Here is an 18,723-nt window from a genome sequence, read left to right on the forward strand (position 1 = left end):
AAACAATTATGTAAAAACTCATTTATTCACATATTTCCAGGATAAAGAGGAATGTGTCTTTGTGGGGGGGATCCAATTATTCACGGCTTCTTAAACCCCTGGCCAGCCTCTGCATACTCAGCTTGAGATCCTCAGACATTTTGAATATTGTTTGTTTTGAAGTCATTTCTGACTTAAAGCAACCCTATCACAAGGTTTTCTGGGGATGAGAATGTGACTTGCCTATCGTCACTTAGTGGGTTTCCATGGCTGAATGGGGAATTATGACTCTAGTCTCCAGAGTCATAATCAAACCATAGATCACTACACCACACTGGCTCATCACACTAGAGAAAAAAATCCACTTAAAATCTGGTTTCTGCCTCCTGCAGAATTCTGGGGTTTATAGTTTAGGAAGGTGTCTTTAACAGCCTCACCAAACTACAAATCCTAGAATTCTGCAGGAGACAGAAACCAGATTTTAACTGGATTTTTCTCTAGTGTAATCAACACTTTAAGCAAAGCATAAATGTCTGCCAACATCCTTCTGCTGGATTGTACAGTTCCTCAGCCAGTGGCAGAGTGGGCACCAAAAGCTAAAGCACATCCCTTGAAAAATAGCCAACTCGCTCTGTATCCACCAAGTCAAAAAAAGGAAGGGAGGTAGCTATGGTTGTTTGCACAATAATCAGTTGCACCGACACAAACCAAGTGCAACCACTTGCACAGCTCTTCTCTTAATATGCTACTCCAATACGATTCAGGTTGATTGCAACATTTAACAAAATGGAAGTTGGGCAGCCCACTTCCTCCAATATATAAGAAAATGCTTCATCTTAGCCTTCCAACCATTGGGCCCTCTTTCCCTCTTTGCATAGGTTGAGTGAGAACTTGGAAAAGTCAAACTTTGACTTCCAGAATCCTCCCTGCAGGTTATAAATCACAGAAACATAGTCAAAGAGAACCCAAGGGCCAGGCCCGTAGCCAGGATTTTGTTTCGGGGGGGGGGGGGGCTGAGTCTGAGTGAAAAGGGGCTACCCTAGCAAACCTTTTGTATTGTTACCCCAATACCCCCATGCATATGGGATATATTGAGCATGGTGATCAGATCATGATATGAATAAACATAACAGTTTAAATAATGTACCAGTAAGGCCTTCTCGCGGACCACCATCAAAATTGGGGGGGGGGGGGGGCAAACCCCCCCCCCCCCCCCCGGCTACATGCCTGCCAAGGGCTGTCCAATCCCACCTCATTCTGCCATGCAGGAACACCCAATCAAACCACTCCCAACAGATGGCTACCTAGCATCTGCTTAAAAACCTCCACTATGCTCTCAGGAAGCACACTCCACCTTTGAACATCTCTTACTCTCAGGAATAATTTTAGGTAAAATCTCTTTTCCTGCAATTTGAATTGATTGCTCCATTGGGAAAGGAGTCTAGCCTTCTACCAGCAAAGTTTTGTGCATTTTCCACACTATTAAGTTCAAGCTGTGCATTTAATTCCCTGCCCCTTTTCCACTGCTTTTATTTTATTCTGGACCACAATATGGCAAGTTTCTTTCTCCTGCATGAGTTCTCTGGTGGATGGTGAGGTTTGAGGCTCGACTGAAGCGTTTCCCGCATTGGGGACACGGGTAGGGCTTTTCCCGCGTGTGGCCTCTCTGGTGAATGGTGAGGGTTGTGCTACGCGTGAAGCTCTTCCCACAGTCAGTGCACCGGTAGGGCTTCTCCCCAGTGTGGGTTCTCTGGTGTGCAATCAGATTGGAATAATCACTGAATCCTTTTGCGCAGTAAGCACAACTGTAGGGCTTCTCTCCCGTGTGGAGCCGATGATGTGTGATCAAGACCCCAAACTGGCGGAAGATCTTCCCACATTCAGGACAGGGGTAACATTTGTCTTTCCTTTTCTGAGAAGCTGCTTCTCCATAGTTTCTCCTGGAACAAGCAGACTGACCACTTCTCTTGGCCAGACTATTTCCACGGAGACCGTCTCCATCCATCTGCTGGTTACTCGGGGATAAATTGCCTTCTGATCTTTGCAGTCTTATGGCTGGCGGCTCCACCATCTCAGGACCACTTTGGAGAGGATCTTCTTCTTTAATTCCATGTAATTGTGTAATGTGTTCTGGAATTTTTAAAAATGGAAAGAAAGGTAAGGGAACAGCAGGAGACAGGAGTGATTCCTAACCTGTGGTCCATGAACCACCGGTGGACCACAAGAACAAAAATATGATCTACAGCCTCACCATTACTATACTGTTACTTTGAAACCATACAGCAATGAGAGTGAAGGAAATCTCTGGGTGGGTGGAACTACAATTCCCATTATCTTCCCAGCCACCATAATGAGTGACTTGAGGCCTGGCATGCTGTCCACATTGCTGTGGGACAAGTGGGCTGAGGAGGTTCCTACCTGCAGAGATTCCCGTTTCTTCCTCTTCTTCCTTGACCTTCTTAGGGAGGGCAGCTGTAATGTGTGGCAATCCCACCCATGGCTCTTCCGAATGTCTCTTGAAGGGCATCAGTTCCTAAAACATCAAAAGCTTTCAGTCAGCCTCGAATGTTCATGAAAGAAGACAAAACAAAATCCTTCATTTCCTTGAAAGGGAAAATATATCCTGCCATGAAACAGAAGGATGAAATGTTACCAAACTAACATGGAGATTAAAGGATGAATGTTCAGTAGTCTTTGAGTTCATAGGAAGAACAGAAGTTCATCACTATGGTGGAGAATGGGCACAGTCTTTGACTTCATCATACAGAGGTTGAGTACCCCTTACTCAAAATGCTTGGGACACAAGTGTTGTAGCTCGGCAGTCAGGGGATGATGGGTTCACTGCTGATTCAGAAGGGATTAAAGGATTTGCAGGGTTTCAAAGTTAATCCAATTCAGGCCAGGTTCAAAGTGTTGAAGATTCAGGCCAGGGAAATGAAATTGACTCAGACAGTGCTGAGCTCCAAGGTCAGTTACAGGAGCCAGAAACAACATCATTAGATAAGAGGTTGAGTGAAGAAGAATTAGGTGAAAAGGAAAACACTCAAGGGAAAGCACCTGGTGTTACAGAGATAAGCAAGAATCTTTGTTTACACATAAGAACAGAGAATTGGTTCCATAGGTCCCAGAGACTTTGTGGGAAGGAGATAGAGAAAATTTGTGGGAAACAACATGATTTCATGACTGCTTATTAACAGCCAGTGTTTACCTTACAGTCATTTCAGGCAATATTGGCTTTTGAGTTAGAAACAAGGCCTGAGTCTCTGGTCAAGACAAGTCTTAATTTTGGATTCAAGTATCTTGGAAGTTTTCTATATTCTTGTTACATTATTCATGCTTAAGTTTTTCTAAGTATTCCTTTTATTCCGCTGTCAGCCCTAGCTTCTGCCAACCTAGCAGTTTGAAAACATGCAAATGTGAGTAGATCAATAGGTACCGCTCCGGCGGGAAGGTAACAGCGCTCCATGCAGTCATGCCGGCCACATAGCCTTGGAGGCGTCTACGGACAACGCTGGCTCTTCGGCTTAGAAATGGAGATGAGCACCACACCCCAGAGTCAGACATGACTGGACTTAATGTCAGGGGACTACCTTTACCTTTACCTTATGTTGTATTTGTGGTTTTTGGCTATTCCTGGACTGTATTACTGTACATTTGAATTATTCCCCTTCTTTCATTATTCCTGCTTTTTTCATATATTTTGATGTGTTTCTACAATAAACTCTTTGCTTATACTCTGAACTTGCTCTGAGTATACTCTGACAGATGCTGGGTGACCATCTGTCAGGGGTGCTTTGAATGTGATTTTCCTGTTTCTTGGCAGGGGGTTGGACTGGATGGCCCATGAGGTCTCTTCTAACTCAATTATTCTTTAACTCCACCCACTCCACCACCCTGCCACCAATTTGCCACCAATTTTACCATTCTTGGCTGTGTCATGGGAACTAAACTAAATGACTCTGGCATGTCATATTTAGTCCAAGGGATTTATGTTTCACTCCCTCAATTCACTCCCTGCAATTCAGCCACAATTTCCTCCAGTAAATTCCATCATATTTTCTCTACCCCAAAAATTCACCAAGCATTCCACTGCCACTAAGAAGACTTTGTGCACATTGGGCTATTTGGTGTCCCAAAAACTTGACTTTTCTTTTCTGTAAATTTAAGTTCCTCTAAGCTTAAATGGTAACATTTTGTATACATAAAGCTTCATGTTACGCACTGTACACAGTGAATTAAGACCTCTTGGTGCTCTCTGAAAAATCAGGTACCTGGAACTCTTTTGCAGATGTTTCTTCTCTGTTTTCTTGGGGATGACTGGTTACTTTAGACTGAAATGAGGATGCTATCCTGTAACCTGGAAGTTAAGAAGAGGGTATTATAAGAAAGGATTAATTAAGTTATTTATTTTTCATGTCAGAAGCAAATTGAGGGTACAGCTGTAATGTATTTAAAAACACAAACAAAGTTAAAAAACTTGGCATTCTACTAAATGTCCTTTGACCAGTAGCTGGCCACTTGGAGTGCCCCTGGTGTTGCTGTAAAAAGGTCCTCCATTGTGCATGTGGCAGGGCTCAGGTTGCATTGTAATAGGTGGTCTGTGGTTTACTATTCTCCACACTTGCATATCGTGGACTCTACTTCATGGCTCAATTTCTTAAGATTGGCTCTGCATCTCATGGTGCCAAAGTGTAGTCTGTTCAGCACCTTCCAGGCCGCCCAGTCTTCTGAGTGCCCAGTAGGGAGTTTTTCAACCAGTATTAGCCATGGATTGAGGTTCCGGATTTTAGCCTGCCATTTTTGGACTCTTGCTTGCTGAGGTGTTCCTGCGAGTATCTCTGTAGATCTTAGAAAGCTATTTCTTGATTTAAGGTGTTGGCATGCTGGTGATATCTGAACAGGGGATGGGCCGGAGATGTCACTGCCTTGGTCCTTTCATTATTAGCTGCTAATGCTTGGTAGATGTCAGGTGGTGCAATACCGGCTAAACAGTATAATTTCTCCAGTGGTGTGGGGTGTAGGCATCCTGTAATAATGCAGCATGCTTTGCATACAGATGGTTTCATGTTTAAACCTTGGTTTGTCCAGGACAGGAGTTGTCTGAAAGCTTAGAAAGCATCTGCCAAAACACCCTGAATCTAGATCAGTGTTTCTCAATCCGGGGTTGAGACCCCTAGAGGGGTTGCAAAGGGTGTCAGAGGGGTCACCAAAGGCCATATCAGAAAACATAGTATGTTCTGTGTGTCGTTGGGCAAAACTCCACCAGCATTCACATTTGTGCATACTGTATTGAGTATCCGGGCCAAGCTTGGTCCAGATCCATCATTGTGTGAATCTACAGTGCTCTCTGGATGTAGGTGAACTAGAACTCCAAAACTCAAGATCAATGCTCACCAAATCCTTCCAGTATTTTCTGTTGTTCATGGGATTTCTGTGTGCCAAGTTTGGTTCAATTCCCTCATTGGTGGAGTTCAGAATGCTCTTTGATTGTAGGTTAACTATAAATCCCAGCAACTACAACTCCCAAATGACAAAAATCAATCCCCCCCCCCCCAAGTATTCAAATTTGGGCGTATCGGATATTTGTGCCAAATTTGATCAAGTGAATGAAAATACATCCTGCATATCAAATATTTACATTATGATTCATAACAGTAACAAAATTACAGTTATGAAGTAGGAACAAAAATAATTTTTATAGTTGGGGGTCACCACCACACAAGGAACTGTATTCAGAGGTCATGGCATTAGGAAGGTTGAGCATCACTGACCTAGATGGACTAATCCTCCTTCCCCAGAAAGACCCCCAGGTTACTTTTCTATATTTATATAAAGAAGAAGAGCAAAATTATTATTATTATTATTATTAACTTTATTTGTACCCCGCTAGCATCTCCCGAAGGACTCGATGCGGCTTACACAGGCCGAAGCCTCAAAACAATACAATAAAAACATAACACAACAATAAACAAGCAAATCAAAACAGTTAAGCAAAAACAACAACAATGGCAATACATCAAGACAATATTAAAACTGGTTCGGCCGGTGCGATGGGGTACAGGGTTAAAAGTGCTGAAATGGTAGGAGGAACGTAGGATAAAAGTGCAGTGTGCAACAACATTAGTTGTGATTAAAGTGCTACTAAGGCTTGGGATGGGGATTCCTATTCTGGGAAGGCACAGCGGAACAGCCAAGTTTTTAAATTCCTCCTGAAAACTGCTAAGGTAGGGGCCTGTCGGAGATCTCTTGGGAGGGCATTCCAAAGTCGGGGGGCCACCACAGAGAAAGCCCTGTCCCGTGTCCCCACCAAGCGCGCTTGTGACGTAGGTGGGATCACGAGCAGGGCCTCCCCAGATGATCGAAGTGAACGTGAGGGTTCGTAGATGGAGATGCGGTCGCGCAGGTAGGGTGGTCCCAAACCGTTTAGGGCTTTGTAGGTAAGCACCTGCACCTTGAATTGGGCTCGGAAAATAAATGGCAGCCAGTGGAGCTCCTTAAACAGAGGGGTAGACCTCTCTTGATAATGAGCCCCAGTTAGCATCCTAGCCGCTGCCCGCTGGACCAATTGAAGTTTCCGAGCCGTCTTCAAGGGCAGCCCCACGTAGAGCGCATTGCAGTAGTCCATTCTAGAGGTGACCAAGGCGTGGACCACCCCGGCCAGATCAGATCTTGTCACTGTTTCACAGAATGTCACATACCTCTATCGCCATTCATTTCCAACTGGAGTTGTTCTGCGGAGGAAAAGAAAAGAGTCAGGGAGGCAAGAGGACACATTATGGAGGATATGAAGGCAACAGCAGCAAGGGCCAAGTGATCAACCCAAACTCAAAACTGCCCCAATCTAAAACTGGTCAGATTTTGCCTACCTTTCCGATATGACTATGGGGTGTTTCAAAAGTTCTCCAGGGTGGGAATTTTTATTGGGGGGGGGGGGGGGGGAGATTGTGCATAGGAGAACTCTATAGGCTGGTCCTAGAAGCCACATTTTCCCAATCCTTGTCCTAGTCATTATACTATGTAACAACATTTGGAAAAAATCTATTACTGGTTTGAAAGTGTTATTTGTGTTTAATTGTGTAGGACTTACTTTGAAGGTAGTTGTTATACTCCAGAAACTTCATTTTTCTGACTGCCACAAACTATGTCGAATTGATTGAGACTTGATGTGATATTCATTGAAAAACTATAGCAAAATGTGCTACAGGATGTCCCAAAAAAAGTTTTTGCATTGTTGAAGGCTTTCATGGCCAGAATCCCTGGGTTGTTGTGAGTTTTCTGAGTTGTAGGGCAATGTTCCAGGAGCATTCTCTCCTGACATTTTGCCTGTATCTATGGCAGGCATCCTCAGAGGTTCTGAGGTCTGTTGGAAACTAGGATAGTTGGGTGTGTGTGTGTGTGTGTGTGTGTGTGTGTGTGTGTGGAATGTCCAGAATGGGAGCAAGAACTCTTGCCTGTTTGAGGTAGGTGTGAATGTTTCAATTGGCTACCTTGATTAGAATTAAATGGCCTAGCAGTTTTAAGGTCTGGCTTCTTACTGCCTGGAGAAATCCTTTGTTGGAAAGTGATTGTCTGGACCTGATTGTTTCTTGTCTGGAGTTCCCTTGTTTTTTTAGTATTGGTCTTTATTTACTGTTATGATTTTACAGTTTTTTAATATAGTTTAATAAACTTTTCCCATGTTTTTATGATAGAACATATTAGGAAATAACATTTATAACCCAGGGACAAAAATTGCGTTACACAGTATTATCATGATTAAAGCCACTATTTATGAAGCAATACAATTCTAGTGGACTAATGATCAAGGCCACTGAGATGTACAATAACGCAGTTGTTACCTGATAGAGCTTTTAATGATTTTTTTTCTTTATCTGACATATACAGTTCAAAAGGCTCTCTTCCTGGAGAACCACAGCCAGAAAAGAGACAAGTGTGGGACTAGGTGCAAAAGTTCGAGTGGAACAGGAACGTCAAAGCCCTCTCTCCCACCTCAGCACATGGCTGTGGTGTGCACAAAAACACATCACAGTGCCCTATTATGGCAATAACACCCTTACCTTTGAATTGCAGCAATGTCTCCTGCAGGATGGCCCGCTTCCAGGAGAACCTGTGGAGCCTCTGTTTGAGCTCGGCTACAGCTGAGTCTACCTTTAACACTCCATACTCCATGCTGGGGAAGGAAAGGAAACAGTGGATCCCGAAGTCCATCATCCTCTGCACTTTACAAACCTAGCAGACGAGCTCAAAATGTACCTGTTTTTGGTGCTTTCAACACCCTGCAAAGAGAGTAAGAGCAAAAGAAGAGATAGTGGGTGCATGCCACAAGAGGAAGCAAGACCACAAAGCCACAAATCTCTGATGTTGGTGAAACACGGTGCCTGTAAAGGTGGGGTTTTTTTTATTGTGTACATTGGAATAGAGTACCAAGAAAGATGGTGGATCTTCTTTCATTTGAGATTCCTACACTGGCAGAGAGTTGCAGCAATGGTCCTTGAAATCCTGTTTGGTTCTATAAGTCTTATCATTTAAAAAATAGCACAAAAGTTCTAGAGGAACAGGAAGACTGAAACTGGTCCTCAACCACCTTTTTTCTCCTTTCTGCTGTTACCACAAGTCAACACATTTTTTATTTATAACATTAGAAGCAAATTGAGAATACAGTTATAATTTATTTTAAAAACCACAAACAAAGTTAAAAACTTGGCATTATACTAGATTTCCTTTGACCAGAAGCAGGCCTTGGGTGTCACAGTAAGAAGGTTCCTCCATTTGTGCATGTGGCAGGGCTCAGACTGCATTGTAATAGGTGGCCTGTGGTTTGCTCTTCTCTGCACTCGCATGTCACAGACTCCACTTTGTGGCCCCGTTTCTTAAGATTGGCTCTGCATCTCGTGGTGCCAGAGTGCAGCCTGTTCAGCACCTTTCAAATCACCTAGTCTTCTGTGAGTCCAGGGGGGAGTCTCTCATTTGGTATCAGCCACTAATTGAGGTTGCGGGTTTTAGTCTGCCACTTTTGGACTCTCACTTGCTGAGGTATTCCTGCGAGTATCTCTGTAGATCTTAGAAAGCTTTTTCTTGATTTAAGGTGTTGGCTTGCTGCTTGATGTCTGAACAGGGGATAGGCTGGAGATGTTAATGCCTTGGTCCTTTCATTATTGGCTGCTACTCCCCGGTGGATATCAGGTGGTGCAATACCAGTTAAACAGTATAATTTTTGCAGCGGTGTTGAGCACAGACATCCTGTGATAATCCGGCATGTCTCATTAAGATAATGCGGCATGTTTTAGCGTGGTGAGATGCATTCCACACTGGGATACTCCATACTCAGCAGCAGAGTAGCAAAGCGCAAGGGCAGGTGTCTTCACTGTATCTGATTTTGATCCCCAAATTGTGCCAGTCAGCTTCCGAATGATATTATTTCTAGTGCCCACTTTTTGCTTGATAGTCAAACAGTGATTCTTGTAAGTCAGAGCATGGTCTCTAAGGTATTTGGGTGTGCTGCAATGCTCCAGTGGGATTCCTTCCCAGGTAATCCTCAGAGCTCGAGATGCTTGTCTATTATTAAGATGAAAAACATATGTCTGTGCTTTAGATGGATTAGGAATCTGCTGATTTTCCCTTTAATAGGCAGTAATAGCACCTAAGTTTTCGGAGAGTTTCTGTTCAGCTATATCAAAGCTCCTTGCTTGATTGTGCCCCAGGTGGCACGATCATCAGCATAGATGAAACTCTCTGTCCCTTTCAGCAGTGGCTGATGATTTGTGTAAACGTGAAGCATTGATGGCCAACACATGAAACACAGATAGACAGGTTGGCATGTGACCCAAATGAGCACAAAAAGGTGACATAGGAAGGACAAAAGGGCATCCCTGCAAACTTGTTGGTTTCAATTCCACTAATATCTTTTCTCAAAAGTAATATGGCTCTTGCCTCCTAGAAGTTTGTCCAACATTGCCCTCAAAGTATTCAGTTTGACAGAAACAGGCTGTCAAACTGAATACTCCATTCAGGCTGCCTTCAGGTTTTACAAATCTGCAAGTTTTACAAGCATGTTCCGTCTGTTGTCACAATCTATTTCTGTGATCAGTTCTAGGCAGTTTCTATAGGATTCTCCATCAGCATCAACAAAAGTGCTAGCAAAACAGTCAGATCTTCTAAGAACAGGTGAGGTTTTTGGTCTCTTAAGGCCATTACACTATGTAACGACATCTGAAAAAATGTCTGTTCCTGGTTTGAACATGTTATTCCTGTTTAATTGTACAGTAGTTATTTTGAAAGTAGTTGTTATACTCCGGAAACCTTGTCTTTGTGGCTGCCACAACCCATGTTGAATTGGTTGAGACTCTACAAAATATTCATTGGAAAGCTATAGCAAAATGTGCTGCAGAATGTCCCACAAAAACAAGTTTAATAAACTTTAATAATAATAATAATAATTTATTTGTACTTTCCGAAGGGACTCAGGGTGGATTGCAGCATATACAGGCACAAAGGCAAACATTCAGTGCATTGAAACTATGAAACAGATACACAAATAAAGGTAAAGGCTTCCCCTTTTATCTCCGGCTCTGGGATGGTGCTCATCTTCCTTTCTAAGTCGAAGAGCCGGCGTTTTCCGTAGACACCGCCTAGGTCATGTGACTGACATGACTGCATGGATTGCCGTTTACCTTCCCGCCGAGGTGGTGCCTATTGATCTACTCACATTTGCATGTTTTTGAACTGCTAGGTTGGCAGAAGCTGGGGCTAACAGCAGGAGCTCACCCCATCCTGCGGATTCAAACCGCCAACCTTCCTGTCAGCAAGTTCAGCAGTTTAACCACTGCACCACAGTGGCCCCTTTTTCCATGTTTTTATTACAGAAACAATTAGGAAATGACATTTTAAATCCAGGAACACACATCATGTTACATAGTGTTATTATTGAGGTAACTGACCCACCTGCAAAGACTGAGTCAGCGACGTCTCTCTTTCTTGCTCGCCCAGAAGTTCCTGTAGAAGTGAATCTTCACTGGCCACTTTGGAGTCTCGTTTGTAGCCATCATGGACGTCTCTCTTGAGCTCTTCCAAATGGTTCAGCCAGTGCTTTTCCCACTCTTCCAAGAACCCTCGCAGCTCCTTCCATTCCCAGATAACCTGCTGCTCTTCCATCTCCATTTGCTTCTGCAGCCACAGAATCAAGAAGAAACTTAAGAAATCCCAACACCTACATTTCTCCACCCCAATCACCAGTTAGGCAGATGTCCAGTAGGTGAAGCTTTGCCTAACGAAAGCCTAATGTGCAGAAAAACTTCGTCTACTAAATCTCCATTCATAGAATCACAGAGCTGGAATAAACCTCCTGGGCCATCTAGTCCAACCCCCTGCCATGCAGGAAAAGCACAATCAAAGAATCCTTGACAGATGGCTACCCTGCCTCTGTTTAAAAGTTTCCAAGCAAGGCATCTTGTGTTCTGTTTGATTTGTCTATTCGGAATATAGACGATCCTATAAGACTGTAGACAAGGAGAAATGTTAAATAAGAGCCTATATACCTTTATATGTCTTATTTAAATAGAAGACTGTGACCCCTTAAAGAAAACATATTAAGAATTGAATATGGAATACTAATAGCTGGAAAGTATTGTATTGTATGCAACAAACACAAATGTATGTCTATTTGAAATAATAATAATAATAATAATAATAATAATAATATTTCCAAGGAAGGAGCTTTCATCACACTCTGAGGCAGAGAGTTTCACTGTTGAACAGCTCACAGGGTCAGGAACTACTTCCTAATGTTCAGGTGGAATCTCCTGTCCTGTTATTTGAACCCATTTAAACCCATTGGAGCCCCCAGTGGTGCAATGGGTTAAACCTTAGTGCCGGCTGGACTGAAAACTGACAGGTCACATGTTCAAATCCAGGGAGAGTGCGGATGAGTTCCCTCTGTCAGCTCTGCCCCCCCCCCCCCCATGAGGGGACATGAGAGAAGCCTCCCACAAGGATGGTAAAACATTTAAAAAGCATCTGAGCATCCCCTGGACAACATCCTTGCAGACGGCTAATTCTCTCACACCAGAAGCAACTTGCAGTTTCTCAAGTCTCTCCTGACATGGAAAAAAATTGCTCCTAGCCAGTCACAGGGTGATCTACACTGTAGAATTAATTCACTTCAATACCTCTTTAACTATGGAATTCTGGAAGTTCTAAGTTGACAAGGTCTTTAGCATTCTATGCCAATGAGTGCTGGTGCCTCACCAAAGCATGAATCCCAGGATTCCATAGTATTGAGAGTATTGGGAGTCAGCTGCATTAAGATCACTACTGACCGAAAGGTCATGAGTTCGAAGCCTGCCCGGGTTGGAGTGAGCTTCCAACCAATTTGTGTACCTTGCTGTCAACCTTTGCAGCCCGAAAGGGAGTTGCATCTGTCAAGTAGGAAATTTAGGTACCACGTATGCAGGGAGACTAATTTAACTACTTTACGACACTGTAAAAATCTCCAGCAAGCATGCAAAGAATGAGGAAGTACTTCATCAGTGTCACAAATGGACCCCCTGGCGGCCAGAATACCCTCGTCAAAAGGCTGGAATGTTAAATAGCCTCTGTGTGTCTGTCTATATATGTTGTGTGTCTATGGCATTGAATGTTTGCCATGTATATGTACATTGTAATCCACCCTGAGTCCCCCGCAGGGTGAGAAGGGTGGAATAGAAATACTGTAAATAAAATAAATAAATAAATATTGCAGGTAAAGTTGTGGTAAACTACATTAGTTTTACAGTGTAGATACACCCATAGTCGCATAGCTTAGTCTACTTCATAAGACTGCTGAGAGGATAATGAGAAGAGGAGGTGGTTGGAAACATTATAATAAAACTTACCAGCAGTTCCTCCCTTTGCTTCCCTTCACTAATTTGGGTTTCTCTCTCTCTTTCCAAAAGAGCCTGATTTTCCGGTGATTCTTCCTGGAAAATGAAAACATGGCTATTTTTGTAAACAGCAGCAAAGAAGGTTGGTGGATTTTGTTACCAAGACTTGCCCCTGAACATTTGGTAGCTGATTGTGTTCATTCTGGTCTCCAAAAGCCTCACCTACGGATTTCTATCATTCAAGCTGCTGCCAAAATCACAACTGCCAGTCAGCTTGCCCTGCAATTTTTCTGGTCAGACGCCAATCCCATCACCTGGAAGAAATTTCATATCTCTTCCAGTTCAGTGATCCTTAGAGAGAAGTTAATTACCTGCCCCAAGATGCCATCAGAAGTGGACAGGCATGAAGTGAAGTAATTTAAATATTTACCGGTGCATTTAACAATGGTGGCCCAGGGTGCATCTGTAAAGTATAATTAATGCAGTTTGATGCCACTTTAACTGCCATAGCTTAATGGTATAGAATCTTGGGAATTGGCATTTTACAATGCAATTCACCTTCTCTATCAAATACTGCTGCTCTCACAAAACTACAAATCCCAGGATTCCAGGGCACTGAACCATGGCAGTGAAAGTGGCATCAAACTGCATTAATTATACTTAGCAGATCCATTCAGGAGAGGTATGTTTAAATATAAAGAAACTTGAAAACTCTCTTTTAGATAAAGGGTGGGGACTATGTGTGAGCACTCCAGATTTTGCTGGTGATGAACACTGGGAGTCATAGTCCCACAACACTTGTGAGAGAATCAGAGATGCAGGATTCTATCCTTGATTTAGGCTGTATCCATTCACAATGAGTTAAAACTGAAAGTATATTGTAGTGAGTGTGTGCATAAGTAGTGTGCTGTTCTTAATGTTTTGATCTTACTGCTTTAAAATATGTTTACAATGTTTTAACTATTTTAGGCACGCTTTTAATAATACAGATATTAAATTGAAGACATTCAAAAATATACAATATGCTGGTTTTTTATGTAAAAGAGAAGCTGTGTTTGCTGTTTGAGTTTTATTTGGTAGGTTTTTAATTGTACTGCTTTTAATATTGTGGGCTGCTTTGGGTTTTAATCTAAAGAAAAAGTGAAAAACTGGGTATAAATAGAGGAAAGAGGGAGTGAGGAGGAAGTGGAGAAGGAGAGGAAGAGAAACAAAAGGATAAGACCATAAGGAGAAGAAGAGATGGAGGAGATGAAAAAGAGAACATGTGAAGGAGAGGAAGTGGAGAAGGAAAGAGGAAGAGGAGAAGATAGAAAAAAGGAATGAGAGGAAGTGAGGGAGGAGAAAAAGAGCAGAAGAAGAAAATGAGGAAACGAAAAGAAGATTGGAAAGAGAAGAAGGAGAGGAAGAGGAGGAAATGAAAAGGAGAAGAAGATGGGAAGGAGAGGAAATGGAGAAAGAGGAGGAGGGGGAGAGAAGATGAGAAAAAGGAAGGAGAGGAAGAGAGAGAGGAGGAGAAGAGCAGAAGAAGAAGAGGAGGAGGAAATGAAAAGAAGATTGGAAAGAGAAGAAGGAGAGGAAGAGGAGGAAATGAAAAGGAGAAGAAGATGGGAAGGAGAGGAAATGGAGAAAGAGGAGGAGGGGGAGAGAAGATGAGAAAAAGGAAGGAGAGGAAGAGAGAGAGGAGGAGAAGAGCAGAAGAAGAAGAGGAGGAGGAAATGAAAAGAAAATTGGAAAGAGAATAAGGAGAGGATGAAGGAGAGGAAGAGGAGAAGAGAAAGAGAAGGTGAGAAAAAGGGAGAGGAAGAGAAGAGTGGAAAAAAGGAGGAGGAAAGGAAAAGAATGAAAAGAGAAGGAGAGGATGAAGGAGAGGAAGAGAAGATTTAAAAAAGGAAGGAGAGGGAGAGGGAGGAGGAGAAGAGCAGAAGAAAAGGAGGAGGAAAGGAAAAGAAGAAGACTGGAAAGAGAAGGAAGACAGGATGGAGCGGAGGAGGAGGAAATGAAAAGGAGAAGATTATGAAGAGGGCGAGGAAGAGAAGAGGAGAAGGAAAAGAAGATGGGAAAGAGAAAAAGAACAGAATGAAGGAGAGGAAGATGAAAAAGAAGAGGACAAGACGTGGAGATGGGAAGGAGAGCAAGGAAAGGAAGAGGAGAAGAAGACGAGAAAAAAAGAAAGGAGAGAAAGAGAAAGAGAATAGGATGAAGGAGAAGAGGAGAGGAAGAGGAGAAGGAAAAGGGAAGGAGAGGAAGAGAAAGAGAAGGAAAAGAAGATGCGAAAGAGAAGGAGGATAGGGTGATGAATAGGAAGAGGGGGGGAAGAGGAAGAGATGAGAAAAAGGAAGGAAAGAAAGAGAAAGAGAAGAAGATGTTGGAAATTACAAGCTTCCTCAAGCTTCCTCTAGTAATTTGTTTCTAGAATCTTATTGTATGTATGTTCTGCTATGCAGCTTCCTTTCCTTGCTCTGTTTCCTGCGAAGGTGTAGGTGGGGCTGTAGACCTCATGATTAGGTTCTGAGATTGCTCTGAACTCAGACTCCATTAGACTTTGGGACTGCTCAGACCAACACTTGCCTGCTGTTGATTGTAAGAAAGATGCCCTGTGCCATTGGCTTTGTCCAGTGGGCAAAGAAACAATCTTAAACATATCTGAAACTGGACTGATAAGTTGTGTACCTGTGTATGTCGAACACATGAAGGTTGAGAGTAAACCAAATACCTTATTTTTGTCTCTTGAGTGCATGATATAAAACAAGTTGCTTTATGGGAGGGTTGATATATTTTGGGACATTGAAAAACACTTCTGAAAAACTGCTATTTTATGTGCTGGCATAGTCTCCGTTTCCTAACAGATCAGAGATAACAGGCTATCAGGACAGTCTAACAACTGAAAGCCAAATTGCCCTGCGCAATTACTCCTGGTTGTGTACCACTTGAGAAGGTTCTACTCCAACGGGTTTTTGGCTCTTCTCTGATAGGCCATGCTTTTCCAAAAGGTTATGATCTCCAAATGGTAATAAAAGGAGGAGGTAAGGAAAGGAAGAAGAGAAGAAATCAAGGAGAGGAAGAAGAATGCGGAGGAGAGGGTGAAATAACAATAACAATGGACTTGAGAAGAGCTCCAAAACCATACTTAAGAGAGAGGGAGGGGCAACTGTCAAAGGAAGCCCCTCCCCAAATGTGATGGACTACAACTCCCATCAACCCCCTCCTCCTCCCAGACCCCCGTTTTATATATATATATTTCCCCCATCCTCTTGCTCACAGACTTTCCCCCAAACACCCCCGCTGCCGCCGTTGCCGTGATCCTGGCGTCCGAACCCGGGGCCGTGCGGGCTTCTGCTGGGGCTCCCGTGCTCCGGAGGCGCTGGGCCAGGCTCCCCAGGAGCGGGTTGGGCTGGAGGAGCCCCTGGAGCGGGAGAGGCTCCCGGCAGGTCGGGCAGCGCAGGCGCCTGGCCAGGGGAGCCCAGCAGTGGGCCAGGCAGGCCCGGCACAGGCTGTGCCCGCAGCCCGAGAGCAGCACCGGGTCGCGGAAGAGGTCCCGGCAGAGCGGGCAGCGCAGAGACTCCCCCAGGAGCCCCGCCTCCGCCTCCTCCATGGCACCGCCGCGGAGCACAAAAGGATCCAGCCCGAGAGGGGGCGGGGCTTAGCCAGGGGGCGGGGCCTGTCCGGCAGGGCTTCTGGTCCACAGCACAAAAGGATCCAGCCAAAGGAGGCGGGGCCTGGCGCGGTGGGCGGGGCTTATCAAGCAAGACAAGTGGTGGGCGTGGCTCAGGGCGGGGCCTAGAGCGGCGGGGCGGGGCTTCTGGTCCTATAGGCAGCAGAGCACAAAAGGAGAAATCCCAAGGAGAGGGCGGAAAAGGATAAATCCGGAGGGGGCGTGGCTTCGTGTAGTGGGCGTGGCCTGGGTGGAAGTCTGGGCTCCTTCGGCTTTGGTCCGCAAGAGCAGAAAAGGATCAATCCCAAAGGAAGGGGCGTGTCTTAAGGCCGGCGGGCGTGGCTTAAGTGTCGCTCCCGTATCCTTCATGGCTTCTGGTCCAGCGAGCGGAGTACAGAAGCCTCAATCCGAACAAGTGGGCGGGGCTTAGGTTTGTGGGCGGGGCTTATCAGACCGCTCTCGCAGCTTTGGTCCGAAAGGATCTATCCGAATGAGGGGCGTGGCCTAGGATGGTGGGCGTGGCCTGAGCTGGAGGTCCCGCCTCCATGACGCTGCTGGTCTACAAGATTCACCCGCAGAAGGCGGGGCTTAAGGGAAGGGGCGAAGCTTATAGGGCACACAAACGATCAATCCAGGGAATGGGCGGGGCTTAGGGCAGGAGGGCGGGGTTTCTTATATGGGTCAATCCAAAGGAAAGGCTTGTCATGAAATCATATTCTGGGTTGTTGTAGGTTTTTTCAGGCTATATGGCCATGTTCTAGAGCAGGCATGGGCAAACTTGGGCCCTCCTGGTGTTTTGGACTTCAACTCCCACAATTCCTAACAGCCTACCGGCTGGAAGCTAAGCAGGTCCAGCCTTGGTTAGTCCTTGAATGGGAGAGCCGGTAGGCTGTTAGGAATTGTGGGAGTTGAAGTCCAAAACACCAGGAGGGCCCAAGTTTGCCCATGCCTGCTCTAGAGGCATTCTCTCCTGACATTTCGCCTGCATCTATCCCCAGAGATAGTGAGGATGCTTGCCATAGATGCAGGCGAAACGTCAGGAGAGAATGCCTCTAGAACATGGCCATATAGCCCGAAAAAACCTACAACAACCCAGTGATTCCGGCCATGAAATCCTTCGACAATAAATCATATTCTGCTTTTGTTCAATGCCATGGAAACATGGGAGTTGTAGTTTGACGAGACACCAGAAGACCTTTTGAAACTACAACCCAAGATTCCAGAACATAGAGCCAGGGCAATAAATGTGGTGTCAAACTGCATTCATTCTGCACTGTTGATTCACCCTTAAGCAAGTTACATTTTGCCACTTCCTCCCTCTGCAATATAACCGAAAGCACCCAAGATTTGTTTTGCAGACTCCCATTCAAGGACTAACCAAGGCTGGCCCTGCTTAGCTTCCAAGTTCAGGCAAGATGTGAGACTTTGGGTGTTTGTGCCTTCAAGCCCAGTTGATGTATGGCCACCCAATGAAGTTCCTAATATTTTCTTAGCCAAAGAATTCTGCTCATTTCTTCCTTCGAAAGAGAGCAATTAAATACGGCATTCAGTAGTCTCCCATCCAATTTCCAATAAAAGATGATCCTGCTTAATTTCCAAAATCAGATAAATCTGGTGCCTTTGTGTGTGTGTTTGGATCAAGTTATCTATTTATGACAATTCAGGGCAGTTCGTATTATTTTCTTAGCCAAGAAATACACAAAGGTTTGGCAGTTCCTTCTGAAACTGGCATCTATTGGTCTCCCATCCAATTACCAACCAAGCTGATGCTTAGTTTCCAGGGTCAATTAGGATTTGATGCCTAAAGATGCCATAAATCCTTGCTATTTGCTCTGCTGGCTAGGTCAGGAAAGAGTGGAAGATACTATTATCAAAAGAGTATTTAGAGTAAAGCTTCTTAAACCTTTCCACTTAAAACCCCTTTTGGCCTTAGAACTTTTTTACGTTTTTTTATTTTTAAAAACACCCAAATTATACAGAGAATAAACCAGCATTTGCAAGGCTTGCTCAACAGGCTGATTTATGAAGTACAGCTGAGGCATTTTCTTCAGAGTCCACTGTAAACACTGCACAGCTTTGTCTAAATGTCAAAAATAGCCACTAGGTGGCATTCAGAAGCTCTCTTCTGTTGACAAATTTTTGTGGCCCCAACATTGAGGTAAGGCTGTGTTTCTCAACCTTCTTAATGCTGTGACCCCTTAATACAGTTCTTCATGTTGTGGTGACCCCCAATCA

The 18,723-nt window shown here is 44.2% G+C and overlaps 1 protein-coding gene across 1 annotated transcript; it reads right to left on the bottom strand.

Moving 5' to 3' along the window:
* Nucleotides 1–1,479: 1,479 nt before the first annotated feature.
* On the bottom strand, nt 1,480–16,544 carry LOC132769492 (uncharacterized). Its single transcript, XM_067463408.1, has 9 exons — nt 16,096–16,544; nt 12,849–12,932; nt 10,921–11,142; nt 8,233–8,255; nt 8,037–8,149; nt 6,678–6,710; nt 4,251–4,336; nt 2,398–2,512; nt 1,480–2,109 (listed from the first exon to the last, which is right to left on the bottom strand). Exons 1-9 carry the CDS (start codon nt 16,426–16,428, stop codon nt 1,514–1,516), a joined length of 1,605 nt encoding a protein of 534 aa, XP_067319509.1. The 5' UTR covers nt 16,429–16,544; the 3' UTR covers nt 1,480–1,513.
* Between the last annotated feature and the right edge of the window lie 2,179 nt (nt 16,545–18,723).

This window comes from Anolis sagrei, chromosome 2 (assembly GCF_037176765.1).
Source record: "Anolis sagrei isolate rAnoSag1 chromosome 2, rAnoSag1.mat, whole genome shotgun sequence".
NCBI lineage: Eukaryota > Metazoa > Chordata > Lepidosauria > Squamata > Dactyloidae > Anolis > Anolis sagrei.